The sequence below is a fragment of the Dermacentor variabilis genome, chromosome 4 (assembly GCF_050947875.1).
Source record: "Dermacentor variabilis isolate Ectoservices chromosome 4, ASM5094787v1, whole genome shotgun sequence".
NCBI lineage: Eukaryota > Metazoa > Arthropoda > Arachnida > Ixodida > Ixodidae > Dermacentor > Dermacentor variabilis.
Window position 1 is genome coordinate 42,868,194 of NC_134571.1, and position 27,922 is coordinate 42,896,115.

Sequence of the window (27,922 nt, forward strand, 5' to 3'; positions counted from 1 at the left end):
GCAGCATATACCCGCACTTGTGCTTGCCACTGTCACAGCATGCACTCTCACCAAGTTGCGTACATCCCTGGTCAAAGCACCAAAAATGCCATAGCCGTTAGCAATGCCTTCGTAGCTGGCAACACACACGCTAGTTCCCCTTTTCCTAGTAGCATCGCCTGGCACGTTACTCATGGTATCATGCTATCATGCTATCACATGGTATACGTAACTGGTCCACCAGCAGTGACATCACCTCATCTATTTGCCACAGCAATCTCCTCCCAGTGCTGCCCTTGCCGTTTGAACCCATTCCACAATGCATGTGCTGCCTCTCAGCTTGTCTACCTCGAAGAAACTGTCTTGAAATTCACCAGAAGAGCTGTGGCCACTTGCCGTTGTGCCACCTCCTGCACAACTCTTTCACAGATGCTGCTACTATGTGCTTTGCAAGTGTCTATTAGATCTATCATAACATAATGATAAAAATTTAAGGTTAGATATTTTGAAAAACTTACGCTTCTGGTGATCTATTTTTCTGTGTTTCTGGAGAAGAGTCCACTTAGCGAACACTGCTTCGCAGCCTTCCACATCACACAGGTACCCTAGAATACAAATAAGAAGTATTGGATTGCAATAATGTCGTGGTTGTCCTTTTCTAATTTATTTAACCTACACTAACAGAAAAATGTTTCTAGGCACTGTAGTTCTTGGAACCGTAAAGTGCACATTTCAGTAAAAGATAATATATTGGTGGCATAGCATTCAACACTTATTCTTGTTCATATTTAGACAAAGAATACACAAAGCGTGTGTGGCAAGTGGAGGTATTTGAGCACTTTCCTTTTTGATGACATCAAAATCCCCATCTTTATATGTAAGAATGGCTTCTCAAGTTTTGACTACAGTATGGAGCAAATAATGAAGCTCACTTGTTTTTTCCTCTGTGCAGCTATGTGGAATGATCACATACCTTTTGCTGGAAAACTTGGCAAGATACCGTATTTACTTGCAGAATAAATGCACTCCTTTAATTGGTTATTACAAAATTACACATTCCCCCGCATGATTGCACCATCAATTCGACCCCGCAAGCTGTGGCCTGGTTTCAGTTTTGACTGATGATGATGGCTGACCAGGGATGCTGCGTGTTCCCTTAGCGCTGCCTAGGCTCAGTGGTGGCCACATACATTAGACTTAGTGGTGACATAAAAAAATTCCCTTAAAACTTTACCATGCATAAATAAATGTAGAACTTAAAATAGGACTTGTGTAAATTTGTGTAAAATAAAACTTGCGTAAACTTCATGGGAAAAAAGAAGGTGCTTATTACTGAGTAAATACAGTGAATGCTTCAGTGGCCAAAGAGGCTTCTTCAAATGAGTGTGGCATCAACAACGAAACAAGCAACAATGTGAACAATTTGAGCTCGGTAATGACATCTGTGACTACATGTGTGGCTTTCCACTCACCTTTATGTGTATTTTGATGTGCTCTGAGCTTGCTTGGCAGCAAGAAAGCTTTGTCACATCCTGGTTCTGGGCAGCTGAAAACAGTGAATTGTGTTATGTAATGTTATTAATGCCTTTACAGCAGCTTTCAAAATGTGTTACATAATACTGTTTGAAAAAAATCAGCAATAATTATTCACCGATGAAGGGAAAAGATGTCCCACTTGCTACGAAATTATGGCTCGTGGGCTCTCTTTAGGTCTGCAGTCAGTGACAATGTAAATATACAGCAGCAAATACACTATTGTCCATTAGAAGTTGTATGGATGTGCCAGCAAATTAAGCTTGCCCATTTCTGGGACATCAAGGCAGAGATGAACTTCCTTCAATATCGGCTTCTCTAGGTAACTATGTTTCAAATTACCGAGGCAGAAAGGGCAGGTGTGATTTTGTGGGTTTAGCTCGTACAGATTTTTTATTAGCTCGTGCCCAAGTATATAGTTGTGACTTGGCTGGCTACTCAGTCAAGCAGTCACCGTCAACTACATTATAAATCTGTGGAGCATTGAAATTTAAAATTTAAACTTGATTCCAATATCTGAAATGCTGAGCATCATGGTAAAAAAAAAAGCACTACACAGGCTTGAGTAGGACCTATTGTGCTAGGTCTTGATGAAGTGGGCAGTTTAGCAAACTCCAGCGCAGCTGCCATGTTCGGAAACTAAACCAGTGCCACTTATCGAAGAGAACAGCAGTCATAAGGCAGCCAATGGCATTACAGTCTGAAACTTCTGAGCTTTTCTGTGCCTTTTGAACAACACAGTGCACTCATCTTTGGTTCTTTGTCTCGCCGCAACTGCAATAAACTCAATGAAAAAGTCATTCCAACACCGTGTTGGCATTTCACTTTCATTGTTTCTCTGAGTGGATACCAGAGTAGATTTATTTTACTGAATCTGCATGGAGCATGATCTGCTGCTTCCTGCCAGTGTGCTCTCTGCAAAATAGCCAGAAGAGTGGCCTACAGGCTCTTCATAATCGCACTCCCTGGAGGCATTAAACTTTCTTTTGTGGTGTCCACAATGTGACTTAAGATCTCTGCAAACTTTGACTACCAGATGAGCCTGGCCCAATTTTACTACACCTCCACGCGCCTTCGTTTACATTAGGCATCCTTCCATTCCCAGGGAAATCTGTCTATGCCCATCGACGATTGAGATGCATAATTAACCTTTCCATGATTAATCTTTCCATTCCCTTCCTCCTGCTCTTCTTTACTGTCCTCTTTGAATTTTCCATTTATTATTTACAAACACATTGTGAACATCATGGAATGAGTGCATAACTAATCACAATTATCTCCTTTTGTGGCATTGTGCACATTGGGCCCATACATATAAATTTTTTGGCAGTGTGGGAAAACATCAAGAATAATTAAATTATGGGGTTTAACGTCTCAAAGCAACTCATAGGCTATGAGAGATGCCAAAGTGTAGGGCTGCAGAACAATTTTGACCATCAAGAGTTCTTGTAACTCGCATCTAAAGCATGGCACATGAGAATTTTTGTATTCCACCCTTATGAGAATGTTGCTAGGAATTGAACCTGCAACCTTGTACTAAGCAGCAGAACACTGTAGCCACTGTGGCTGTTAACGTGTTAAATGGAACAGCAATGTGCTTTGCCATGCAACTTGTGTAGGCATTTCCAGAAAGTGGCGATAGCCACAGCACAGAGCTTCCAGCGAATGATTATGCTTTATGTACTGGCTGACTTGGATTCTGCTATTACAATGTGTCTCTTAATGACACCACATAAGGCTATTTATTCATGAAACTAATAATTGGTAATATTGGCAGTTATTAATGAATCCTGATGCCTTACACATGTGAATCTTGGACAGCCAATAAAATTATTATGCCTCGTATCCCGGTTTTAATGACAAGATAGTCATCACTGAAATATTTGGTATGCTCATCCAACCCACATTTTACATGCGGAACTGCAGCATAATAATCAGCTCTCCAGACGAATTGTGGCTGCCAATGCATGCTTGGAACAAATGTTACAGGGATTCAAAAAGAAATTCATACTCACGGATAGGGCAACACCTTCGTGTGTTCAAAGCTGTGGACTTTCAGGTGCTGATGTTTCACAAATGCCTTTGGACAATGTTCACACTAACAGTAGAAAATAATAATAATAAAAAAAAACTTTATTAGAATTTCATTTTGCAGAAGCCCTTTCCAAATGATCATGGAAAGTGTGATCAGATAGCGACAAATGGCTTAGCTCACATCACTTACCTGGAATTTCCGCTTCTCGTGAGAATACTTCATGTGCTTGTATAGTGCGTTTTCACAAGAGAACACCTTTTCACAGTTGTCATGTACACATCTGTGCAGAAAATAACACACATTATGACTTTGCACCTTCAAAAGGGAGGATCTGGCTTGCACACTCACTTGAATGATTTTACTTTATCCTTATTGCTTTCATGTGATTTCTTCATGTGTCGGGTCAGGTGAAACTGCCTTGTGTACTTCTTGTTGCAACCTGAATATGTGCACTCATAGGGTCGCTGCATAATAATGCAAACGGAAGAAAAGTTGGGGAGCACCATTTCGGCCGCATGAAATCACAGGCATAAAATACTTCAGCTTTCCCATGGTTCTGGATTAAATAATATCCCCAGACTCCGTGGACTAGCCTGCTGCCACAACCACACCTAAGCATGAAGCAAGGTACCAAAAACATGGATTCTATTACAGAGGACGGAAGTAAAAGCTTCAGAATGCTAAATTGTTGACTTTGTAGATAACCAAACACAAAAATGTTAACTTTAAGCCTTCTGTTCAGTGCATTGGCCTCTTAAATTACCAGGAACAACCAGAGTAACTGTTCGATCACTGATTGCCCGCACATATAGGCTATGTACTATCTATGCGTGTTATATTTTAGAAGTCCTGGCACTCAGGTTAGTTGCATGCTCACAGGTGTCACGACTGTCATGAAGATGTGTTGAAAAAGCTTTGCCTCAAGTGTACACTGTGCGCTGAAGTCACGTGATGTAATGCAAACACATTTCACGTGGTCTGCTCTCCGGACGCTAAAACTGACGATCCCTTTGCCAGCTGTCCCGTTGGGTGCCCTGAAGGTACTGCGCCGCCTCATTTATTTATAATACCACGCTCTCTAGTGAGGCTTCCGTTTGCTGGTATATAGAACTCGGAGTCTAGCAAGAGTTCTGCAACACCAGTCAAAACCTTCAGTCCATTTCCCCACACACTACTCTAACTCCCCCCCCCCCTTTTTTTTTATCTTTCCTTAAACACCTTTTTTTGTTAAATCATACACGCGGTAATTTCATACTCCTCTACCACAACAGCTGCGTTTCAACGTCCCCCTCTTCGAGCCTAATGCCACTTCTACACGCTATGTGCTGTCTGTAACACCTCACACGTTTTAAAATTAAATTTATATGACAGCCTTTCAAGTTCTATGCAAACGTTCTGAGAAAACCTTGCACCAAACGCCAATAAAATGGCGCGTTTTCTTCTTGGCAAAATATGTCAGCAACTCACATCACCGTCGTGTACCCGCATGTGCCATTTCAGTTTCTTCCCGTTCGGAAAACTTGCAGAACAGCCATCAAAACAACACACGAAGATTGTTTCGTTACTCGTAGAAGGGCTCTTTCCATTAATGCTGGCCATTGCTACTGATCAGCATCAGTAACGAGATCACTGAGCTCACTGTTGACACTGTACCATCGTCTGTACGTGGCCTGAACCATAGCCACCGCAAATGTACTACCGTACTACCGTGCACACAAACGGCAGCATGGCCAGCACGGCCGGCAGCATAAACTGAACTGATGATGCTTGCGGATTACACTTCGGATTCGATTATCACTAGAAGCCAGAGCCTTGTCCAAGCCATCAGCAGCCGCATGCGAGTTTTGGTTGTGAGCAGTCGCCGCTGCATGTGGATCACTATTGTAAAGATCTAGAGTGCCTGCGAATGTAAAGAAAATGCCGGTGTACACGGAGGAAGACAGTGCACTAGCACCGCACAAATCGTGTGAAGGAGTTCGGGACGATCTGAAGCGCTGCTTACTTGCTACAGATTGTGTCCGAAAGGCAAGTTTAAACTTCAAATCAAACTTGTGGCTGGGTTATGGATTCTCCCAAATTATACCATATTTGCTGAAAAGACGTTCATTCATGTTATAAATACGTTGCTGATGCATTATTTTGCTTTAACAGGAACAACTAACGCCAAAGGAATGCTTGCGCGCAAACCATCCGTCGATTCCGACGGAGTGTCACAATTTGAAAACTCTCTTCTTTGAATGCAAGCGTTCGATGGTGAGCTTCGCTCCTGCTTTTGATAAAAGCGAATTGCTATTTTGACACTTGCGCACTTCGCTTATGGGCGACTTCACTTTCCTTCTTTTTTTTTTTTTTTTCAGCTAGACAACAGACAGAGGTTCCGAGCAAGGAAAGGCTACTGACTGTCACGGGTTCAAGTCGCAGGATAGCTGAATGATAAGCCGTTATCACAGTGTATGTATGTTATGAATAAACTGTATTTTGCTTTGCAGCCGTCTATTTTAATTGCTGATGAGTACCATAAGTGCGTTACATGGATCAAAGTGTAAATGCGATGTGGTTAAACTTTCGGTTTTGGGATTTCATATAGCAATACGGTTGTTACGCCGCACCCTTGGGATCGCAATCGAGGCCGATTGGCACCGAATTGCTAAGTTACGATTGGCTTCTTCGTGCAAGATGCGGAAAGGAGCCAATCGCGGTCGAGAATTTCGATCCGGATCTCGCTCGTTTGCGGTCTAAAGTGTCCGTGTGACAGTAGAAGCCATAAAGAGTTCTTGGTATGAGACGTGGTCTAATAAGGAAAAATATATCGAATGGGGCGTCATCTACACGGCGTGCAGTCAAATATTGATTGACTGCTGATTCAATATAAAGACTTTCTTCAGAGTCCTTTGTTGCACATCCTAAATGTGCAGCCTAAGTTTCAACTAGTCTGATACCACGTCTTGGTTGGTTGCCTGTTGCCTCTTTTAGCTGCAAGAAAGCCTCTATTTTTTTGTGTGTGTGTGTGTTGCAAAGTGCACACATTTTACTTTTTAGGTCCTTTTTAAGCCGTGAATGTATGGTGCGTTGGTCAAGTTCTCGCTTACAGTGTTGCACTTAATAACATAAACAGCACACTAAAATAAAAAAGAAAAGTTGTGGCCTAATAGTTTGAGCGTCAAGGTGCAGTGCAGCAGAGCAGGGGCTCAATCTCACTTTTGGGCATGTATTAATTTTTGTGCAAGCTTTTCGGCAGGACAGTAGCAGTAACCACCGTGGTCAGCAAAGTCCAGGGAGGCTCGCCTTAAAAGGTAGTGCAATTCTTTCACTTTGCTGCCATCCTCTTTTCCCATCTGTTCTTTCAATGCTTTTTCTTTCTTTCATGAATGGGCAGGTCGATAAAATGGTCTAAAGCACCGATTTGCTGTATTTGGAACTGTCCATGTCACTAGCCAACGCAGGTGGCAAGAATACTGGAAAAGGAAACAACCAGAAAAGGGGTTATTACACAACTCTGGAACCTTAATAGTACTGCACATAATCCACATTTGCCTTGTCGGTTTCTGCAAAATGCATTTTACCAAACAAATCTACAAGGAGAGAGATAAAGAAATTCTTTATTAAGTGCTGGAACCTCAATAGTAGTGCACATGACCTATGTTCACCGAGACACGGGGCTCATCGACACCTGGTAACACACCCCTGATCTCAACTCGGAGGAGGATCAGGCGGAACAATTGCCAGCTATGTATGCCAGGCTAACCCCGCCTGCTTCAACATCACCACCACCACCACCTATGTTCGCCTTGCGAGTTTCTACAAAATGCATTTCACTAAACTCGGATTCTAACAAGGAGAAAGACATTCTTTAAAGAGTGCTGGAACCTTAATAGTACTACACATCTTCTAGCTTTGCCTTATAGGTTTCTGCAAAATGCATTTCACCAAACTCAAATCCTAACAAGTAGAGAGACAAAGAGAGTCTTTGATGAGTGCTAGAACCTTAATAATAGTACTGCGCGTGGTCTACCTTTGCCTTGTGGATTTTCGAGAAATGCATTTTGCCAAACTAACAAGGAGAGAGAGAAACTGATTCTTTAACAAGTGCTGGAGGCATTTTCCTGGTCACTCACCTTGCATGCTACTATGTCGCTCCAGATGAGATTGGGAATGCATAAAATGACTCACTCAAACACAGACTGTACAAACTCGCACACAATGTGCACAATTAACAAGCACAAGCATGCACAGCTTACAGAAGTGTACAATGTATACTGCTTTTAATCGGGCAGAGTGTCAGATTCAAAGCAGTTGCCTAGAGATAGACCAACAGCACCTTCATTGTGCAAAAGCAGGAGCAGCACTGCTCCAAGGTCCAATATGGTGCAGCTCCAGAGAGCTGCCATGTAAATTTAAAGCAGATTTTAGGACTACTCTTGTGGCCGCAAAAGCATGTGCAGACACATACAACCTGGTGCAAGTCTTCACGCACATTGCATGGCACCGCATGCTATGTCCCGACAAGGTGTCCCCCCGCACATGTCAGAGCTGGCAGCCGTACATAGCAAATGCCTCTTCTGCCTCCAAATCTTGCGAAACTGATGCTTATCTGTTAAAGTAGCCCAAGTGCTGCGTTATTATGCTGCCAAGCACAAGGCTGTGGGTTACATTCCTGGCTGCATTTTGACGCAGACCGAATCTGCAAACACTCGTGTACCACACTCTGGGTGCCCATTAAAAAAAAAACTAGGTAGCCTGAATTCGGATCCCTCCACTATAGTGTCCCTCATTGCCTGCTGTGCAGATTTGGGACGTTAAACTCAATTCTTAAACTGAAGCCATCTTATAGACACGCTGCTATTTGTAAGCAAACAGGCACAGTAAAAATAAAAAATGAGCAGACAACTGTGTCGAGACTTCACTGATTACTGCTTCAAACAACAATCTTTGCAAGGTTACTTTTGTAAATCTTGCTTGCCAAAGGAATTCACGCCAGTAGAGTGTATGAAAACTTTCTTTGCCTGCACAGAATGTGATGGCAGCAGTGCTGAATATTCGCAACATCATGCTCAGTAGCTTCTCTAGTATAGAAAAAAAACACATCTTGTCTGGCTGCGTGGGGGAGCTGAAGGTACTCCAATATGCTCTTGTAAAAAACACCGCTCTTCCTTCCCTAGCATTACAAGATTGGCAAAAAATTTGATTCCTGGGATGCACATGCAATCTCATATTTTCCCACCTGTATTGGCCTCATTTGGTTACACATGCATGAAGGACCTAGACACTGCGCAACGAAACTGTAACAGCTGTTCATTTAAAGATTAACACAAACCATTGCAGCATGTAGTGGTTTTTATTGAGATCACACAGGCAACAATACCAAAAAATGCAGAGGTCTGCAAAATGAAGCAGTTTTTATATGACTAGAATTATGTTTTGCACAAAACACAAAGCTCACTGTTAGTTCCAGTGAAGCAGGAGTGGCATAGCCCTTGATGCCAAGCTAAAAAGATTCAGCCAATTGGGAGTCAAACCTGAAGTACATTTTCTTCATGCTTGCCAATTTGCAGTCAACAGGCACAAAAACAAAGATCTTCACGTAACACTGTGGAAAAGAACACTGCAAAGAACTGAAGACATATGCCCAACAGCGGACCTATAAAACAATTGTTGAGAACAAAACTAGAGACCATGGAAGTAGCAGTGAAACTTCACTGCTGTGCTGAAAGTGTGCTACCTGCATTCAGGACATGCACACGCACATTCTTCTTTTTAATCTAGCAGCATGCTTGTTAAGTTGGTTTACCCATGTGCAAGTGGGAATGACTGAGAGACTGCCATCAAAAGTTAAAACAAAATGCATTGCATGCCATGTTACTGTAAAGAAATGTGCAATTTGCATAATTTTATGCAACAAGCTTTGCCGTTCTCCTAGTAGGCTAAATAACCTCCAGACTAACATGGCACTGGATGAACATTTTACTGCAGGACGGTGAGTGCAGTTGTCAACAGGATGCTTTGTCACTGTAAGAATCACCCTTAAGAAGCATATCGGCAACAAAAGTTGAACTTTGAACAGCACTCTTTCATTGCGTGTTACCCTACTTGGGTTCACTTGGCCATGAATGTTTGTCCAGTAGGCTTCGATATTCATGATCAATGCTATTTGTGCACCACTTGGAACTAGGACTGGGGAACGACAGACACAAGCGCAACCAACTAGCCCAAACCTGTACCCTTCTTCGATATTCAATTGAGACACAGAACAGGCCCGTATGCCAGCCATCTGTTTTAGTTTTGTCTGTTCAAAGCATTCAACACTATCCACAATGGTTACCGCACAAAGCTGAAAGGGCAATGAAGAAGCACACATGGTTACCGCACTAAGCCGAAAGGGGAACGAAGAAGCACGCATAGTCTAGTTTGAGAAAGCACACTAACTGTGCTTGAACTCAGAAGCAAAGCATGTTAATTGGCAACACCACAAGAGACCTTTAAACAGCTGCAGGTGCCTGAATAATCAATTCATACTGGTCATAATAATGAGAAAGAGCTTCATATGAAAATTAGTAGAGAGAAATTTGGCACTAGTGTCTTAGCAAGCTGTTGGTACAGCATTGCATCCAGCATAGGAATGATAGTACATAAATTTGTGCAAATTTAGTCCCCTTGGCTTCGAGCAACCTTCCACGTCCTTGTTTTAATCTAATATTGTTGCTTCAAATTTGCCATGCAGTTACCCTCTACTTTCTTCCATTGTTTTCAGAATATTACAAATAAAAATTGCTCTTTAAAATTTTAACACTGTTACCAAAAGCGAGTGTCACTGCACCAGTAGTCCAGACCTAGTGGCGTGCGTAATGCAGAGACTTGCTTATACATTAGAAATTACATTACAGAATGGAGTTTTCAATGTGACATTGCTGTAAAAAACTGTTTTTCTACTTCAGCCAAAAACACAATGAAGGAAGCCACAGTTTGCTTAAGGTGTGTCAAATGGTAAAAAAAAAATCTGCACTACCCATCATTGCTATGGTGGTTGAATGACTGCAGCGCCTGCAGAATTGTTCACAATTATTACAATGGCAGCTATCATATTTACTGAGTATAGGTTGACCTTTCTTTTTCCTTGCAAAAATTTTACTCAAAATGAGCTATCGACCTACACTCGTGATCGCAGAATCTCGACCTATATTCATAAACAAAGCTAGCAAAAGTACCGAGATGACGAAGTTTCAGCATTGCACCTGCAGTAAAACCAGTCTGGAAATTATCCAGACTGGCTTTAAGAAATGCCACATATCCACTGTCATTTGAGGTGCTGAAGACGCCCGAGAAACACCAGGCGAGGACAATTTCTCTGCCAGTTCCAACCTGGGTTAAGCTTGCAGCATAGACTAGAGATTTAGTAGCCGAGCTTTCGGTAAATAAAGGTGTGTCATGTTGAAAGTTTTTCACCTTCCTCAAAAGGTATTGGTCGACCAGTATTAGTGTTTGACCTATCTTCTAGTAAATATAGTACTAACTTTTGTGGGATATACCATGATAGTAATCACATCTATACAACAGCCAGTGCCAGATTTCCCTCTAGTAACTTTAGTTGGACACAATGATAGTAATCACCTCAAATGGTGCACTGTCTTCACTTGCTTAGAGTTTTCTCAAGTTGTAGAACAGGATGCCTTTGAATGGCAACACTATGCTTCAGCCAGCGAGAGAGTAATGTATTAAGCAACATAACAAGAAAAACACAATAACATCTCAATAACCTCTCCAGCTGCTCAAACTATGTGGATTTCTGCAATGTAGTGAGCCTGTAGCAAGTAGACAGTTCATGTGTGCTCTGCACAACACTGACACTGCTACTCCAGTCAGATTGCAGCCTTCTTTCCTCCACCGATTGTTCTGGCCTTTAATTAAAGAATAAATATGAATTCTGCCTCTTGACCATTCTTGTCTTTGGCCCGTCACTTAAGGTGTGCCGAAGAAAAACGCCCAAACAGAACCTTCCCTCTCCACTGATTCTTGCTGGTCCTTGTAAGTTGAATCGCATCAGCAATTGTCATCCTCTGCTGGCTGCCCCCTATGCAGCATTTACCACTATCTCTTCCTCAATAATGCCTGTTAACAATGAATATGTCAATGGGGCAAGACTGCCGTTTACTCGCCATATAAAATTTGCTATAAAGTTTCAGTTATGAAGGACAATGTCAGACTTTTGCTTTGCTTCTGCAAGCCCGCATGAACAGTCTCAAGAGTATGCTAAGAACTGAAACGAGAAGTTAACAAGTCGTGCCACGAGCAAATACATAGGCACACATTCACTTCCACTGAACTTACTTGCAAGCTCCATTATTCTCAAAGGTGCAAAAATTGCCTATCTTGTGCACTGTCCACACCCTGTGTCACATGGTACATTACATCATAATAGCAGTACCTTAATTACTTTCCAATTTTCTGTGAAAGGTTGTGTAGCTATTGCACACATACTCATGCTCGCAGAGGTTCTTTTCTGAAAGTGTGCACATTTTTAGAAGATCACATTGCCCTGCATGCTCGCATAGTCTGGGATGGATAACACTGGCTACTAGAAAATGTACGTTCATAATAATAATATTTGGGGTTTTACGTGCCAAAACCACTTTCTGATTATGAGGCACGCCGTAGTGGAGGACTCCGGAAATTTTGACCACCTGGGGTTCTTTAACGTGCACCTAAATCTAAGCACACGGGTGTTTTCGCATTTCGCCCCAAAATGTACGTTCATACAACTATGGCTGTGGCTTAACAGAGCCAAGCAAGGTTCCTTTTTTTTTTACTGGAAGATGGCTTCTTTCATCTCTCTAGGTATGTTGTGCACTTTATAGGTAGATAAAACTAAACCACTCTTCCTTGAAGTTTTTGCCTCAGTTACAGGTGCAGCATTCACATGAGTCTATACAGTAATTGAAGCAAAATGCCTAGCAAGAACACTTTTTTACCTGTAACTGGCTTTCTCAGGTTTTACCCTATTAAGTAAAAATTTAATGAATGATAAGGTGGCGAACTATAGGAGACCCCCTTCATCAGTAGAAAATCCCTTTTTTAATTATCGTCCAGCAATTCAGATCTGATACATTACCAAATGTGAGGGAAACACCATTCACAATTCAGAAAGCCTTGTGGGGTATCAGGCACACCAAACATTGAACATGATTCATTTCACCAAGTCATCCTTCCTTATTTCAAGATTTCTGGAGGTCCTCAAAAATTTTTTTTCCAGGTTGCTACACATTGATGAATTGTCCACACTAATGACGCAAGACATTGTAATTGACAGCAATAACACTAGAACATTAGGACTCAAAAAGGCAACACCAAAGCATATTTCAAATGGCCACTGTGCGGAGTCAGCACTGGTTTCCCAGTGTGCACTATGTGTCCTCATTTATGCGTCAGTAAGCAGCAACAATAGCAGCAGTGCCCCCCCCCCTTTTTTTTAGCATACGCAGCAATCCTGCATACAGTGTTCACTTCTTCTTGGTCTTTGGTGAAGTGGACTGGAACACACTGGAGGCAGACATGAGGTTCTCAATGTACTGCCCCAAAACTTGGTTCTCAGACTTGAGCTTCAAATTCTCTTCCTTCACACTATCCACACGCTGGGAGAGGTCTGTGGAAAGGTATGCAACAGGTTTTTAGAATCACAAGTCAACTGGTTAACAAAACTTTCCATCCAAGCTTAGTTAAAGGGACATTGAACTAAAGTTGAGCAATGCTGGTACGTTACGCTTCTGCTGTACACAAAGCATGCCAGTCCTGCTGTGAGAGGAGGCTTGATGAGCCAGAAAAGGTGCAAAAATGAAAGACAGATGGGCACACCACCTTGCAGTTTACATGCACTGGCTCTCTGGCGAAGTCGCAGACTCTGACAGCATTGCTTTGGGGCTAGTCATTGGTTTGTCACTGAAGAAGAATTAGAAGGATTTTGAAATAAGCCAAGGGGCAACCTGGAAGCCTCGGGGTGCTTTTCTTCCACAAGAAATGTTCAAATTATTCTAAAGTACAGGATAGCCATAATGTCACGGACTACGTCGGCACCGCAGTTTGGGCATTAACTTCAATAAAGACCAACTGCAAATAAATTTTTGTTGATGCTGAAGGCCTAGCCTTGGGTAGTGTAAGTATAGAGCAACCTCTATGCAAAATTTTATGTTTGGAAAGACGAGTGGAACATTACAAGAAGCTCATTAGTATACACTATTCACATATAACCAATTCAGCATTGCAGTTTACCTAAAAGTCAAGTTTAACTTTTCGTTTTTCTAGTTGCCACACGAAAATACTATACAATTTGGAAAGCTACCCTTCCAGTCTAAGATGACTGTTTCTCCTTTATGTCCCTTTAAAGGGCAACGAATGCCAAGGCCGTCTCCAAGTAAACTTGAATGGCCATTTAATTCACGAAAGCTTCCCCTAACATCTGTGTACTGCACTGCCACTAAGGAAGCCAACATGCCCTTATTCCTTAAAATGAGGAGCATGATGGTGACCATGCAAGAATAAAGCTTGTGAAATGAAACAGTGGTGCATGCTCCCTGCACTTCCTCTGCTTCAAATGACAGGTACTGCAGCTCAGCAGACACGTAGATATACGCTAGAAAAGTGTCGGTCCATGCACAAGATCCATAAAATCCACACGTTCACTTTTTCACGCAGTTCGCAAGCTTGGCTATCGCAGAAGATTTTTTACAAAATGCACTCATCATCTGCAAACACAGTTTAAAGAAAGCATGGCACAGCGTTTTAAGTGGCAAGATGCAAGACTTGTGACATATTTGTGAAAATATGGAAGACTACTCTCTAACGACGTAACAGTAAAGTTGTGCCTCACAATAAACCGTTAGCTGAATTGCAGAAAACGAGACAATACACTAGAATGCGATACACATAGCTGCAGTGTGTCTCATATGCTTGTATTTGTCTGGTCTTCCGCAATTCAGCTGGTCTATTGTGACTGCATACGAACTGGCTGAGATGCACACTCGTGCAGCTGCAGCTCAACTTGACCAAATTTTCAACTAAACAGCTTTTCCTTTCTGTTTTGATTTCATGCATTGGTTTAAAGTTGTGCTTTTGATTGGCCTTGCAAAGTGATTTAGCAGTGCCAATCTCGAAATGAACAAAGCTCTTGCACAACACAAACACCCACTCACCAAAGGTTTTAAACATGCTGCCTACAGACCTCAGAAATGCAGCTTGCAAGGATGCTCCTTAAATAGACAACTAGTCTCACTGTCCAAGTGTTAAGCAACCTTACCACTCCTCTGGCCCTAAATCTGCTACTGCACTACCTGTAGAGAAGCATGTAGGTGTGTCCTATGTGACCCAATATATGATATAGTTTGACACATCTAGCATATGCATGCCTGTTAGCTCTGCTGAAAGCAAACGGAAATGGACAGCTATAGGCTTGATGCATTACTATACCTGCCAACCTGAGGGCACTGAAATTAAGGAGATTTGCCAAAGGCAATGCCTGAAACGGCGGTGAATGGCTGCCAGTATAGTTATTAGATGTCTTGGTGCTCCTACTATGAACAGAGATGTGTGGGCACGTGCATAATTAAGAAACAGATACTACGTCCAGTGACAGTGATTCCACTCTTAATATGCTTCACCACCGAATTAAACTTTATAACGACGAAGTTGACTCAAGGGAACTGGCCATAATGCAACACATACTGAGCCTTTTTCTCAAGCGCACTCCTCAATGCATGCCTTGATCTGAAGTGAACTGAGTTAGGCCTACACTGCCTGCACACAAATAGCTTGGATTTAAATTAGACTTCGGCTAGGTACCCAGCGCATAACATCAATTATGATGTGGATGTGCTGCATGGCGCTTTCTTCAGCACCACCCCCCCTCCCCCGGTGGGGCAGGTACAGATTTTTGGAAGATTTATGGCTGTTCATAGAGTCAGGTAGAATTAGGGAGTTTTCTAGACAAATCGGGAAAGTTGGCAGGTAAGCATTACTATTGCAAAAGTGTCGAGCAAAATGCATCTGCCGGACAGGCACATGGCAGATGTATTTCTCACAGGGATTGCCATGAAAAGCTTCAAGCTGGCCACATTGGCTGAATCTAACATACATGTCAGTTTCATTAATTTATGTAATCAATATAATGCTCACCGTCACAAAGCAATATTTAGTAAGTATGGGGCAAGTTCCTTGGAAGCAAATTTACACATATCAACGTTCACTTCCTGGATAGTGGACAGTCATTCTGCCTTCTCCAGCAATCCTTTCTTATGCATCACATCATGCTACGTGTAACCAAAGAATGATAAACAGATGAACACATAAACAAACAAGACTAGTTCATTCCCTAGTCCACGACTGCAGTCTGCTGTAAATGGCAGTGCTTGAGTGGCCACAGTTACCAGTTTTGAGGCCTCTCACAGGCCACTACCAAGGAGTCCACTGATTCATTGTCCCTTGAAACTCTGTTGAGAGAGAAAACTAACTGAAAGCTGCAACTCACCATCGAGAGTGTTCTGGAGTTCTAGTACTTGTGAAATCAGCCTAGCTTTCTCTTCAGCTTCATCAGGACTCATGTCTGGATCCAGGGCTGTAGGCAAGAGTTTTCTCAATTAGGCCATGTATAGTAGCACATAAACAATAACACAGAAATATATTATAAACAAGATCACAAAATAGGCCAGTTAAAGCATTAAGCAGGCACTTAAGGGCCATCTCAGAGTCACACTGCACTTTTTTTCAGGGCTCCCGGAGGTTGCTTGGTAGGATAATGTGACTATGCCATTTTCACACGAAGAGCTTCTGTACCGGATATGCGAACTTTGCACTCGCCTTCTGAATACAGATCTCGGTGGCCACGACTTTTGCATTTGCGGCAGATGCAATGCAAGATGTGTTTGATGAGCAGTGCTATTGCTTGACCCAATTTGAGCTGCACAAGCTATTTCAGTGAGAAATTGTACGCCACTGCACATTAAAGAATGCCACGTGTGAAGGAGTTGACAGCATATCTTTTGCATCTGCAACACTACTTGTGCAATATCACAATCAAAATCACATGTGAAATACGCTCATCTAGCAAACAAATAAAAACCACCTCTTTTTTTGCTGCAGATTGTGCCTTTCCATTCCTCATACCAGGCCATGATGCTAAATGACATCAGTGCACAACATAATTTGCAATGTTTTCTTAAATTTGAGCCATTTTTGCATGTAAAAAATCTATAAGCATTGCTGGAGTGAGTGATCACTGAATTTTAGTTGCAATCTAACTTTTCTTTATTTATCAAGAATTAACTAGCCTTTGCCAGCCATTGCCACAATTTCTCATGTCAAAGGTAATAGCTTCCAAAATTTGAACGTGGCGGTGGTAGAAATTTCAGTTTCGTGGCGTCATTAAACATACAAAACTTCACATAAGTATAGCAACAATAAGCTTTTACTGATGTACATGCTGCGTTATTAACTTATCCACCTTCATGGTTTTTGTAGATCTGCATTCCTTCTTTTGCTTATGAGTAACGTAGATAACCGTGATTTCCGATGTTCAGCTATGATACCAAGTACTGTCCTGCTTTTAGCATGTGCACATGGTAGGCACCAGCTAACGTCTACCAGGAATTTTCAAAGAAATGAGATGGAAATGCTGCCCAACCCAACTCCTCCAAGTTCCCTAAATTCCTGGAGCCATTTCATTTTGCCCCACAACAATAACCGTAATTAATCCTGTGTACTGTATGGCTAATTGTTATGTATGGCAATGCAAGTGCAGCATCTCGTCCAACTCTATCTGGAAAAAGTTACTGATATGATGTCTTGGGCAGGCCATCATGTCACATCTCGGCTGTAATCAATGGCAGGATACTAATTAGACATTTCCCCAAAGACTGGATTGTACTGCACATTTGCTTAAAGGCATAAACAGCTTAGTTTCCAGTAGTTTCATAATCATCAGCAGCATCAGCTTTTTCATGTCCACCGCAGGACGAAGGCCTCTCCCTGCGATCTCCAATTACACCTGTCCTGTGCCAACCGATTCCAACTAGCACCAGTAAATTTCCTAATTTCGTCGCCCCATCTATTCTTCTGCCGTCCTCTACTGCGCTTCCCTTCTCTTGGTACCCATTCTGTAACCTTAATGGTCCAACGGTTATCTAGTCTGCGCATTACATGACCTGCACAGTGCCATTTTTTATTCTTGATGTCTATTAGAATATTGTCTATACCTGTTTGCTCTCTGATCCAAACCACTCTCTTACTGTCCCTAAAGTTATGCCTAGCATTCTTCGTTCCATCGCTCTTTGTGCAGTCCTTAACTTGTTCTCAAGCTTCTTTGTCAGCCTCCAAGTCTCTGCGCCGTATGTCCGCACCGGTAAAATGCACTGATTGTATACTTTCCTTTTCAATGATATTAGCAGCCTTCATGTAAAACTTCAAGTTTCAAATACAAGTGGATAGGTTGTTAAAAGCTAGCAAAAATAGCTTCTGGATAACAAAACTGTAAAAAAAAGAAAAGTAAGAAAAAGAAAAGCTGCTGCCATTGTTGATCACTGGAAGTGACGCACCACCCAGAATGCGCAGCTTTGTGGCATGGCCTTAAAGACAGAGCGGCATGCTGGAATATCTCGAAGGCGACATGCTGGGACTTGCATCCCATCCTCTAAGCACCAATTGCAAGCGTCGTCTGCTTAAGGCGCTGTTTAAAGGCTGCTTCATTAGTATAGACTACTTACCTATAAACAATATAGCACAAGTGAAATCTTGTTGCAGGTGGCTTTGAATGGGTCTCAGTGTGCGTAATACTGGTCGAACGAAGGTCAATAGAGCCAATGTCTTGACAAGGGGACTTGTAACTGGCCTTGACCAAGACAAGTACCCATCTCCAGACATTGGCCCCAGCCACAAACCACTGTGGCACACACTGAGATACACATGACAGTTTTGACAGACATGTACCAGGTGTACAGTGTTAAAGAAAGAAAATGCATGCAAGATTGATGATGGCTATCATCAACTCTAAGAAAAGGTGGCACCTTTTGGGCTTATATTGTATCCAAACAATTATCATCACATACCTTGTGTGCTGTTCTTTTTCTTTTGAACGCTGTGCACTCTATACATTTAGATCATGAATGGTACAAGCGTTTTTGTGTAACAAAGCGTTTGTGACAGAAAAGCAGTGAACGCAGAGTTTTAAAGGAAACGCAAGCGAAACAGATGATGATTGTTTGCGAACAAGATAGACACCAAAGGGTGTAAAATTTCATTTCAAGAGTGCACTCGCTACATATCTTTAGAGTGCTCACTGCTTTCTTGTTGAGAATGCCGTGCCACGCTGATAACACACATGCAATTTATGACCTGAAAGTGCCAGGCGCCCAGTGTTTAAGGGAAATGCGCTCAAGATAGATTACGATTATTGTTGTGGGACAAGATAAGCCCAAAGGGGGGCAAACCTTTCTTCAGGCGTGTTGCTGTGCAAAATTGCACCCGGAACAGTTAGCTTTTAACCATGTGTTGCCCACATGAAGGAAAATCAGAACAACTTGTTCAGTCACCTTTATTTCTGGCCAAGGAGAGCACATTCGTGCAAAAAAAGAATTTTAAAAATGAAATGTAATTTCAGTATACACTTAACTAGTGCAGCAATTAATTAGCAATTGTCTTGCCTAACCTAACCTTAACTCACTCCAGCGTATGAGAAATGCTACTATAGGCTATGCATTAAGTTTCATGTGCTTACATAAGTATTTTAGCTTATGAAACCCAGCATAACAAAAATGATGTGTTTGGTATCACGGGACATTACTTTTAACCTCGCGTAAAGAGCAGCTTTGTGTGACACAGCAGTGTTAGATTTTACACTACTCATTCGGTCAGACAGATGCACTCCAGTCAAGGGTTGTCCTACACAACTTACAGGTTAGCGCAGGGCTGCTGCTGCCATTGGTGTATGTGGATGGGATAGACTCTATACTCTGAGTTCCCATTGCACTGCCAGCCGAAATAGATGTGTCGCTTTCATCTGCACAATGGAAAAGGCAACATTCTGCAGCAGATGCAACAATGTATAACTGCATACACACGGCAAGTCAACGAAGAAGCATGAGGCTAAGAAGTGGTTTAATGCCATGGCATTGAAAGGGAAATAAGCACAGTGATTTCACAGCATGACTGCATCACTTGGTCCATGGTCCTTACTGTTTTTCAGGTGGTTTAGTAACTCCAGTAACACACGACACCTTGATACATACTTGTACAATACAGCACGTGTAAAAGAAATAGGACAGGATTTTATTCGCGATGAGTCCGCATTTCTTTTCTGCAATGAATTCTAGTTACTTAAAATTTTGTTGCAATGGGTGCTGAAGAGCCGAGAGCATGCACATGTCTTTCAATGCATGTCAGATTTTCTCTTGCAAGAAGTTAGGGCCTGTCCTGTCTCATATCTGTTGTCTTTTATTGTGCTAATGTGCATCAGGTCAATTGTAAACAATTAGCCCAGCAACAACGTACGAGTCATTTTCCGAGCAAATCAGGCAATGTTATAACCTTGAGAAAAACTGCAATGGTCATTAACAACTAGCGTGGCTTATGCTGATAGATTCAACCAACTTTACATTGCTGCACCATTGTTTAAAACGCACTTTACTGCAACAATAGTTGTAAATTGCTTTCGCCTGAGTGGTAGTTGCGAGCTGTGACAGTGGCTCTGAGAACTAAAATACTACAACGCATGCGCGTTTCATAAAGCACGAGTGTAATCCAGCTAAGAAGATGAAGGTTCCGAGAATGCGCGGGTCAGTGTATAGAAGTCAATAAGTAAAGATCAAGAAGGCCATTTTAGTTAACTAAATATACGTTACAAGCCAACACATCTAGGTTTATCTATAAATTCCAAGTCATTCGCTTGTAAGTACAAATACAGGTCACCGTTATGTCTGAGTGCTTGATTGTATTTTGACGACAGAAGCATGGCAATGGTATGGCCGATGTGTCGACAACACACAGCTACCACAAACAACTGGATATGTATTTTTTTTTTTTCAAATGTGAACCATTTCTACCAGCAACATGCAAGAAAACTGGAGAAACTCCGCGTGGGCTCCACAAGGAAGCACCTGCTCAAAGAAAATGCCGTAAATCCACAACGTTTATTACCTTGAGCATCTTCGTCAGCGAGAGGGATGGTGTTCATCTCATCCTCAAACCTTGCGCTGTTCATAATGGCAGACATCTGCGTAAAACATAACGTTGAAGTGAATCAAGAACAAACTTAACGGTTACATCAAGGAGGAGTCCGCACTGCGTCTTTCAAAATCGCACACCGTGGGAGGGAGTTTCGGCGTCACCTACGTAGGCCTAGAAGCCGCACAAAGCTAAAGAAAATTTGCAATGGCGAGCTTGCTGCGAATGTCACAGAAACATCTGGTACGATGTTCAATGTGAAGATAAAATCTAGTCCTCAAGGCAAGGCAAACAGAAAAGCTAGCTTACTTCGCTATCTTGATCGCCGCCAGCAGCTCCTACAGCAGCTGATGAGAGCGTCTCAAAACGTGAAACAAGCATGCGCTAGCGCGCATGAACACGAGTGTGTCAAATGTTTTTTTCAACTTTATTTGTTCACACGTGTAAAATAATGATTAGGTTGAAATATAAAAATTTTGAAAGTACAATTAAGACGTGCAAAATAACAAGTGCGCGGCGTTTGGGTGGAACTGTATTAGCTAGCGGGGCTTCGCACGAAGCCTGCAGTAAAAAAATTACAACACATACATGCAACGTTCGATAAATTAAAAAAAATAATGTAGCGTGGAATGCTCAGCATTGAGGCGTGAACATACCGATATTTCGTTATCATTTGTTTGCGCTTTAGATTTACGGATTAAGATCGCCAACGTACGAACTTCATATTTCGCCAGACCTCCTTACCGCACGTCGATGCTGTCAGTCACTTTCAGTGCACATATTAGCATGATAAATGCCCACTCTTCATCTTAAGGAACAGTGTTACGTGAGGCAAAAGTTTGTGCAATAACTTCGCACTTAGTGCACGGTCGCCGCTAGCTGACACCAATACATTTTAATAGCGGCGTCCCATTTGACTGACCACAGGGGCATAGGTGCGTTGACATCGGCGTGCCTTTGAGGTTTGTTGCGTAGTTAGCGAAAGCTTTAACTCTGATAAACCCCTGAGGCACGATAAATGAAACGTGCAGAGCCGCTGATTCGCTGTCGAAGCTGCGCTGAGGCGCACAGCGCCGTCCGCCAAAAACGAAACTAGCACAAAAGCCGCGGGCGGACGGAATAGAGCGTCTCGGGTTTTCGCTGGCTAGCCATCCCCAGGAAACTGTTGGTTGGCCGTGCTCTCGGCTGGTTGTTCGCTAGTTCGCTGGCCATCCGTTTGTGCGTGTCCGTGTGTGTATGTGTGTGAGTGCGCGTGTGACTTGTCATGTTGAGGTGTCCATTTGCCAGCAGGAAAAAGTTTACCCCCGCGAGGCATTACGGTAAGTTACAAGATATCTTCGTATCTCTCGGCCCGCGCAAATTTCATTGGTTGCGCGACGAGTGGAAGCCTCAGACACTTTGCCGTCAGCCAGCGAGCACATTACAGCAAGCGTGCGCCACTTAAAAAGAAAAAAACAAAATAAAAATTAAGCCTCTCTACCTCTAGATTCGGGACGCCGAAAGAACTTGGCAATAGCATGAACGCTTTCCCTGATCTTCAGGAATATGTGACACCAGTGCTACGAGATGTGGGGATACCGATGCGTTCCATGTACGGGCCGCCTGGCACGGAAACAACCTGTCGATTTTCTGTCAGGTGTCGGGTGTGCGCTAGCGAGCGCCCCCCTCACTCCCCTCCTCCCTACCCCCCTTTTACTCGGGACGCTTCGACCGGGGGTTTCTGTGTGTGTGGTTCGGTCATATCTCTTAATTGCTCCGTTTATTGCACCGGCTGAAAACTGGCGGGGTCCGAGTAAGCGAACCGTCCTTCTCTGTCGAGAACGAACTCCTTCGACCACGGACGCTCGGCGACGATTGCTTCTTTTTTGCTCCCGTCTCGTATGCAGCTGCGACGTCGTCGCATTGGATGCTCGGCTTTTGTAGTGGTTAGACGCTTCGGCAAGTCCGGTAAGAATAAAAGAAACTTTCTACCGCGGACAGTGATGCACCACTGTCCAAGCAACAAGAGACATTCCGGCGGGCTGCGGCGCGCGATCTGTCGGAGCAGCGCTTGGGTTTTTTCGCCGATCGGAACCGAAGTGGGAAAAACACGCTTCAGAAACTTGTCCTATGCTTCGTGCGCAACATTTCGTGTTGTTTCTTTCTTCTCCCTCTCGATCTCCGTAGAAGCGAGTCTCTTTACGCGCGAGCTGTGGCGGAAAGCAGCGTAGACCGCAGTGTGTGTGTCGTCGCGTACGCGTAGGCACGAGCCGCTTTCATCGAGGCATGCGGCCCTGCGTAAGCTGGCTCAGCAGTCGCGAAAGGGCAAAACAACGCCGTACACTCACCGGTCATTTTTGCGGTTGCGCCAACGACTGCGTTCCCGTTGTGTGTCGTCTCGCTTTCACGCACGCCAGCAACTTCGGACAACCGGCTGACTGTGACGCCGTCGTTGGGAAGTCGAAAGCAGCGATAGGGTTTGGGAAAGCCAGCAACCGGCGACTTGGTCAACTGTTAAGTGTTCATAGAAAAACAAAAACATTTCGAATCAACGGTTGAACAACGCTGTCAATGACGTTCCTAGAGGTGGCACGCGCTTGCGCAAAGTTGAAGCCTTGTGTCAAGGCCAGTCACGCGTAAGGGGCGGGGTATCACCGATTGCATAGGTAGGACATTCGTTCGGCTGAGCAGAGGGGGCATGTTTTCAGGAAAGTCTGCCGGTTGGTTCATCAATATTCAGTCCCGAAAAAGAAAACCGCGTCGCTCGTGCTTAGTGTCAGCCAAGAAGCCTTCATGCGCACTTGTTTGGACCTGCCATTTCCGCGTGTGAACTAATCAACACTATCTGGCCAGTTCTGGGAACTCGGGTGTCAAACGGCACGACTACAGCTGGCGAGACCAAACAAACAGCTCGCCCCTACGAGATATTTATCATATGAGGGGGATGTGTAACTACTGGCACGTTATCGTTGTCTGTTTCCGACCAGTGTGACCGACAACTGGAGATGGAAGTGGAATGCCAGTGGAATGCTGAGTGTCTAATGCAAATTGGAAGCCGCTGCCTGTACGATGCGGAGCGAGTTTGACACTGTGAAGAACATCGCCGGTCTGATACCAAAATTGCGAGACACCGAGGTTTCGTATTTTTTTCCTCTGTCTTTTCTTTTAAATGAGAGGTTAGCCAAATTGGTGCGACTGTAGCATTACGTCATCATTCAGTAATCGATGTGTGGTCTCTCATAGAGAATCGAGCCTTCGACATAAATGCCACCAACGGCTTTACCACCCCGACTTGCTGCGTCAGTGTGAGCAAGGTTCTCCAGAGAGAGAGAGAGAGAGAGAGATTTTATTTACAGGAGCGGCACAGGTTAGTGAGCTGACGCGCGCTAGCATGCTGCCCTGCATTGGGATAGAGTGCAGGGGGGGGGGGGGGGAGTATAAGGATGAATTATGATGAGGAGAAGGGAAGGTAGGCTCTAGAAGGATCGACATTTGGGCGAGTTGGTACTGGTTGAACATCTTGAAGGGGCAGCGCAAAAAAACGACGACAGAAGGCAGGAACACACAGGACAGCGCTGTCCTGTGTGTTCCTGCCTTCTGTCGTCGTTTTTTTGCGCTGCCCCTTCAAGATGTTCAAGGTAGGCTCTGTAGCGTTTTGTCGTGGATACCTCCAGTAACAACACAGAAACCTATTGGCGAACGCTGCCTACTTGGGTGACGGTTGTAGTTGTTCACGTTACTGGGGCTGTAAGGCTAGTAGTGTTCCTCTCGCAATGGCCAAGCACGTGCTCCGCCCAAGTTACACTAACAAACCTGAACCAGTTATACTAGCATTATTGAAGAGGTTCGCGGAATCGTTCTTTCGAGAACATTCGTGATGTCTGTATTAATGGTATCAGTAGAGACACCTTCTTCAGAAACGTCTTCAGAGCTCGTCTTAACTGCCCTTATTTCGTAACATTCGGTGGAGATCGGCAAGAAGTCATGGTGTCTAGAGCGTGGGTTGACCCTTATAACGGTTGTTCAACCTCGCGTATGTAAGTATGTATGTATGTTGCATAAACACCGAAGATGACATCTCTTCCCTTCTTCGTTACGATATTTCCAAAGCTGGCTGTTGCCATACATAAGTGGCCTCTACGACCAATAAAATTGAATGCAGGCCTGTGTTAATTTAGACAAGCCGCCATATTTGTAAACACACATTGCACGCAAAAAGAGCACACGACTATGATACCTTCATCTTTCTTTGCTGTTGGGCGCTTTGAAAAGTAACTTTTTGAAACTGAGACACGTTTATTATAAATTTGCCTACCAAGGAAACGCGCGCCCGTAGAATTAGCGTGGACGTGCGTATCAACGCTTTCTACACACTGAATGGGACGGCAGTATACCGCGGCATTTTCGTAAAATCACGCTCCGAAGCCTTGTGATCAGCGAATACGTGGGATCTTGTATCCCGGCAGCAGTGCGTCTGTTAGCCGCCTCCCTGTGTCGTCTGTATCTTCATGGCGCACCTACAGACCCTTCTCAAAGCCGTCTCGTGGGCGCTGCCATGTTTGATCACGTGGTGACTATTGCTTGCATCAGTTGCTTCCGTTTCCTCTGTGTTTACAATGGACGTACGTGACGCCGGTGCGGCTTTTCAAACCTCATGTTCGGCGGATATCGTAGAGTGTCACTGGGTGGACGACACACAAAGCTTTGCCTATAGCTTCAAAGCACATGTAAGCGCTTTCGGAGCGCTTTACGGTTTGTCTAAATGGCGCGAGCAGTGTATATGGTGCTTGTAATAAAAGCGGTGCTTAAAATGTATCCTAAGCTATCCTAACTTTCCGCTTATGAATTCAATCATTATCAATGTGTTTGGCTCTTTGTTCTTTATTAAGCAAAATGTTTAAGCAGCGGCTTTCCACGTTTGCGACTCAGTAATTCCCGGGGTGGTGCTTTTATTTTGCCTGATCTCTCGCGCGTGTACTCCGTTGCGATAGATTTGTTCTTGCTGGGCACAAGGCTTGTATCATAGATGTTCTGGACGTTGTAACAGACTGTAGAAAAAGCGTACTATCGCTAGTCACTCGCTTACTGCTTAGACTGTTACGAAACGTTCAGCTTCTAAAGCTATGTTCACACTACGGTAACGCGCGTAACAGCTCTTTCGGCGTATCGAACGTAACGGCTCTAAAAAACGTTATACGGCAGTTAAGCCGGCACCTTTGTTCACATTTACTGCTGCGTAAATTACGGCTTTTACAACAGGCCAATCAAATTTGGAGCTGCAGAATCGACGTCACCAGCGGTCCAATATGACTCCTGTCAACATGCGAGCGCTGGCCGAGATCGAAGAAATTCACGCTCAAAACAAACTTAGTCATGTATTCAATCGCCCAAGGACGATGAAGGCGACGCAGAAGGGTTTGTGTGCGGCAAGTATTTCTCGATAGGGCCGTGGACGGCGATTTTCACAACCTTTTCCCCAAGCTCCGAGTTGGTGACGCTGCGATGTTTCATAACTTCATGCGCATGTCGCCCCGGCAGTTCCGCTTCCTTTAAAACCTAGTGAGACCACTCATCGAAGTTCGGAGCATGCACCTGCGGCCGTCGATTTCCTCGGCGGATAAACCACATGAACTGAAAACATTCTCGCAAGGCGCACTGCACAAACTTTCACGAACACAGCCAAGCTAATCGTGCGGACGGAATGGCGGAATGGCACTTCCCGCGCCCGGAGCTGTCTGCAGACGGGAGGACGGAAGTGTCGTCACCGGTTGTTGAAAACCGAAAGCTTATCGGTCATTGGCTGTGTCGCAACGGTCGTATTATCACAGTCGTAAATGTTGCCGGCCCTTTAACGCTCTCACCCACGATTTTCGCGTGAATTTCGCACGTTGGTACCTTTACGTTCGCAGTCTGAACTAGACGCATACGCTTGTTGCGCTTCCGCTTCCGCATGTTACGAAAAATCGGCGCCTTACGAACGTAGTCTGAACATAGCATAACATTATTGTGCTGTCGGTGTAGTCGCCGTCTTCAGCGCATGCTTTAGCGTATTGATTGGAGTGTGCGCCCGTTCACTTATCCTTGATAGGTTGATGATAGAATGGCCGTAAGTTTGGCCTGAGTTGGGGTGGATAAGTTTAGGTGACGTGCGAGAAACTTACTATATGCCAAGAAGCGGCGCTACTCCCTTTGTCGCCGTATAACGAGCGGTACTCGCTCGTGTAGGTCCGGGCTTGAAGTCCTTCCCTTCAAGGGTAGAACTACAAATCTGGCGGATTAGTGAGCGTTTCTTTTTATCCTCGAGAGAAGCCGTGCATCGCGAAGAGCCTACAACACAGGCAGTCCTTGTAGCAGCAGTCCCTGAACTTGGACGCACAGGTTAATTCCATTCCATAATATTTTGCAGCCGACAACTGCACACGCCTTCACTCCACCGTTCCATATTTTTGCTGTATGAATGGAGCACAGTGCGTTAGCGAAAACGCAGTTGCATTTCCGACAGCTGATCGCACAGAAGCAGGGTAGAAGAGGTAATGGTTTCGTATTCGTGCGCTTTCGCTGAGGCAACATGCGGCGCGCCGCCGAAAGCGCCATCTCGTTTCTTTAGAGCAAACTGCTTTGCGAAAAGGGTCAATATCAGATTTCTCTCAAAGTAACAGACTCATTACCGTTTAATCAAGAGTTCGACGGAATACTGTCGCTTAGTTAAAATCACTGTTAGGCATGAAGCGGCTAGGTCACTGACCATAGTAAAAACAAAGTAAGAGAGAGACACAGAGAGGATAAACTTTTATTTAGAAAACTAGCAGGAAATTCTTCCTAGATCAGCGGGGCCCTCAGTCCAAGGCCCCATTGCCATGCGCGACTTCGAGAGTCCGCTGGATCAGCTATTGCTGTTCCTCCCGACATGAGCTGAGCACCGCAGACTCCTAAGAGGAAAGGGAAGCGTTGCAAATATGAGGAACACCCAAAGGAATACTTACGTTACACCCGCCGCGGTAACTAAGTTGCTATGGCTGCTGATCGCGAAGTCCCGTGTTCGATCCCGCCGCGGCATTCGCATTCTAATGGGGGCGGAATGCATAAACGCTTGAAATGCAGGTGCACGTTAAAGCCCAGGTGGTCAAAATTAATCTGGAGTCTCCCACTACGGCGTGCCTCATAATCAGATAGTACTTCTGGCAGGTAAAATCTCGGGATTTT

General features: G+C 43.9%; 4 protein-coding genes across 8 annotated transcripts in view; 2 read left to right on the forward strand and 2 right to left on the reverse strand.

Moving 5' to 3' along the window:
• LOC142579015 (uncharacterized) overlaps positions 1 to 5,278 on the reverse strand; it is a 28,678-nt gene extending 23,400 nt beyond the window's left edge. The window contains exons 1-6 of one of the 2 annotated variants that reach the window (XM_075688790.1): positions 5,015 to 5,278; positions 3,896 to 4,011; positions 3,737 to 3,827; positions 3,528 to 3,610; positions 1,452 to 1,525; positions 498 to 584 (exon numbers count right to left, since the gene is read on the reverse strand). In XM_075688790.1, the coding sequence (XP_075544905.1) occupies positions 498 to 584; positions 1,452 to 1,525; positions 3,528 to 3,610; positions 3,737 to 3,827; positions 3,896 to 4,011; positions 5,015 to 5,146 (583 nt within the window). In that variant the 5' untranslated portion in view covers positions 5,147 to 5,278. The remainder of the gene's footprint in view (positions 1 to 497; positions 585 to 1,451; positions 1,526 to 3,527; positions 3,611 to 3,736; positions 3,828 to 3,895; positions 4,012 to 5,014) is intronic. The other variant, XM_075688791.1, reaches the window with a different exon arrangement.
• An 80-nt stretch (positions 5,279 to 5,358) lies between these two features.
• Positions 5,359 to 6,035, forward strand: LOC142579018 (cytochrome c oxidase assembly factor 5). The gene is made up of 3 exons (XM_075688795.1): positions 5,359 to 5,572; positions 5,699 to 5,800; positions 5,905 to 6,035. Exons 1-3 carry the CDS (start codon positions 5,465 to 5,467, stop codon positions 5,944 to 5,946), a joined length of 252 nt encoding a protein of 83 aa, XP_075544910.1. The 5' UTR covers positions 5,359 to 5,464; the 3' UTR covers positions 5,947 to 6,035.
• A 2,828-nt stretch (positions 6,036 to 8,863) lies between these two features.
• Positions 8,864 to 23,222, reverse strand: LOC142579024 (uncharacterized). Of its 3 annotated transcripts, none has more exons than XM_075688809.1 (5): positions 23,068 to 23,222; positions 20,714 to 20,789; positions 19,473 to 19,577; positions 16,056 to 16,142; positions 8,864 to 13,181 (listed from the first exon to the last, which is right to left on the reverse strand). In XM_075688809.1, the coding sequence occupies exons 2-5, from the start codon at positions 20,787 to 20,789 to the stop codon at positions 13,039 to 13,041; spliced, it is 411 nt and encodes a 136-aa protein (XP_075544924.1). In that variant the 5' UTR covers positions 23,068 to 23,222; the 3' UTR covers positions 8,864 to 13,038. The 3 variants fall into 3 exon arrangements, with proteins under 3 accessions (XP_075544924.1, XP_075544923.1, XP_075544925.1); XM_075688808.1 differs by lacking the exon at positions 23,068 to 23,222 and adding an exon at positions 21,050 to 21,148; XM_075688810.1 differs by lacking the exon at positions 23,068 to 23,222 and adding an exon at positions 20,881 to 21,014.
• LOC142579020 (uncharacterized) overlaps positions 21,889 to 27,922 on the forward strand; it is a 445,280-nt gene continuing 439,246 nt past the window's right edge. For both annotated transcript variants that reach the window (XM_075688799.1, XM_075688798.1), the window contains exon 1: positions 21,889 to 22,059. The gene's annotated coding sequence lies outside the window, so the exon portion shown is untranslated. The remainder of the gene's footprint in view (positions 22,060 to 27,922) is intronic.

What these genes read in the sequence shown, in the direction of transcription:
- LOC142579024 (XM_075688808.1), bottom strand. Translation starts at nt 21,121, where the DNA reads ATGCTTGTTTCACGTTTTGAGACGCTCTCATCAGCTGCTGTAGGAGCT. An exon ending in GCGGCGATCAAGATAGCGAA is followed by an intron (nt 20,790 to 21,049) that starts GTAAGCTAGCTT and finishes TGTTTTACGCAG; the next exon opens with ATGTCTGCCATTATGAACAG. An exon ending in CGCTGACGAAGATGCTCAAG is followed by an intron (nt 19,578 to 20,713) that starts GTAATAAACGTT and finishes TCCATTGTGCAG; the next exon opens with ATGAAAGCGACACATCTATT.
- LOC142579018 (XM_075688795.1), top strand. Translation starts at nt 5,465, where the DNA reads ATGCCGGTGTACACGGAGGAAGACAGTGCACTAGCACCGCACAAATCG. An exon ending in CTACAGATTGTGTCCGAAAG is followed by an intron (nt 5,573 to 5,698) that starts GCAAGTTTAAAC and finishes TTGCTTTAACAG; the next exon opens with GAACAACTAACGCCAAAGGA. An exon ending in TTGAATGCAAGCGTTCGATG is followed by an intron (nt 5,801 to 5,904) that starts GTGAGCTTCGCT and finishes TTTTTTTTTCAG; the next exon opens with CTAGACAACAGACAGAGGTT.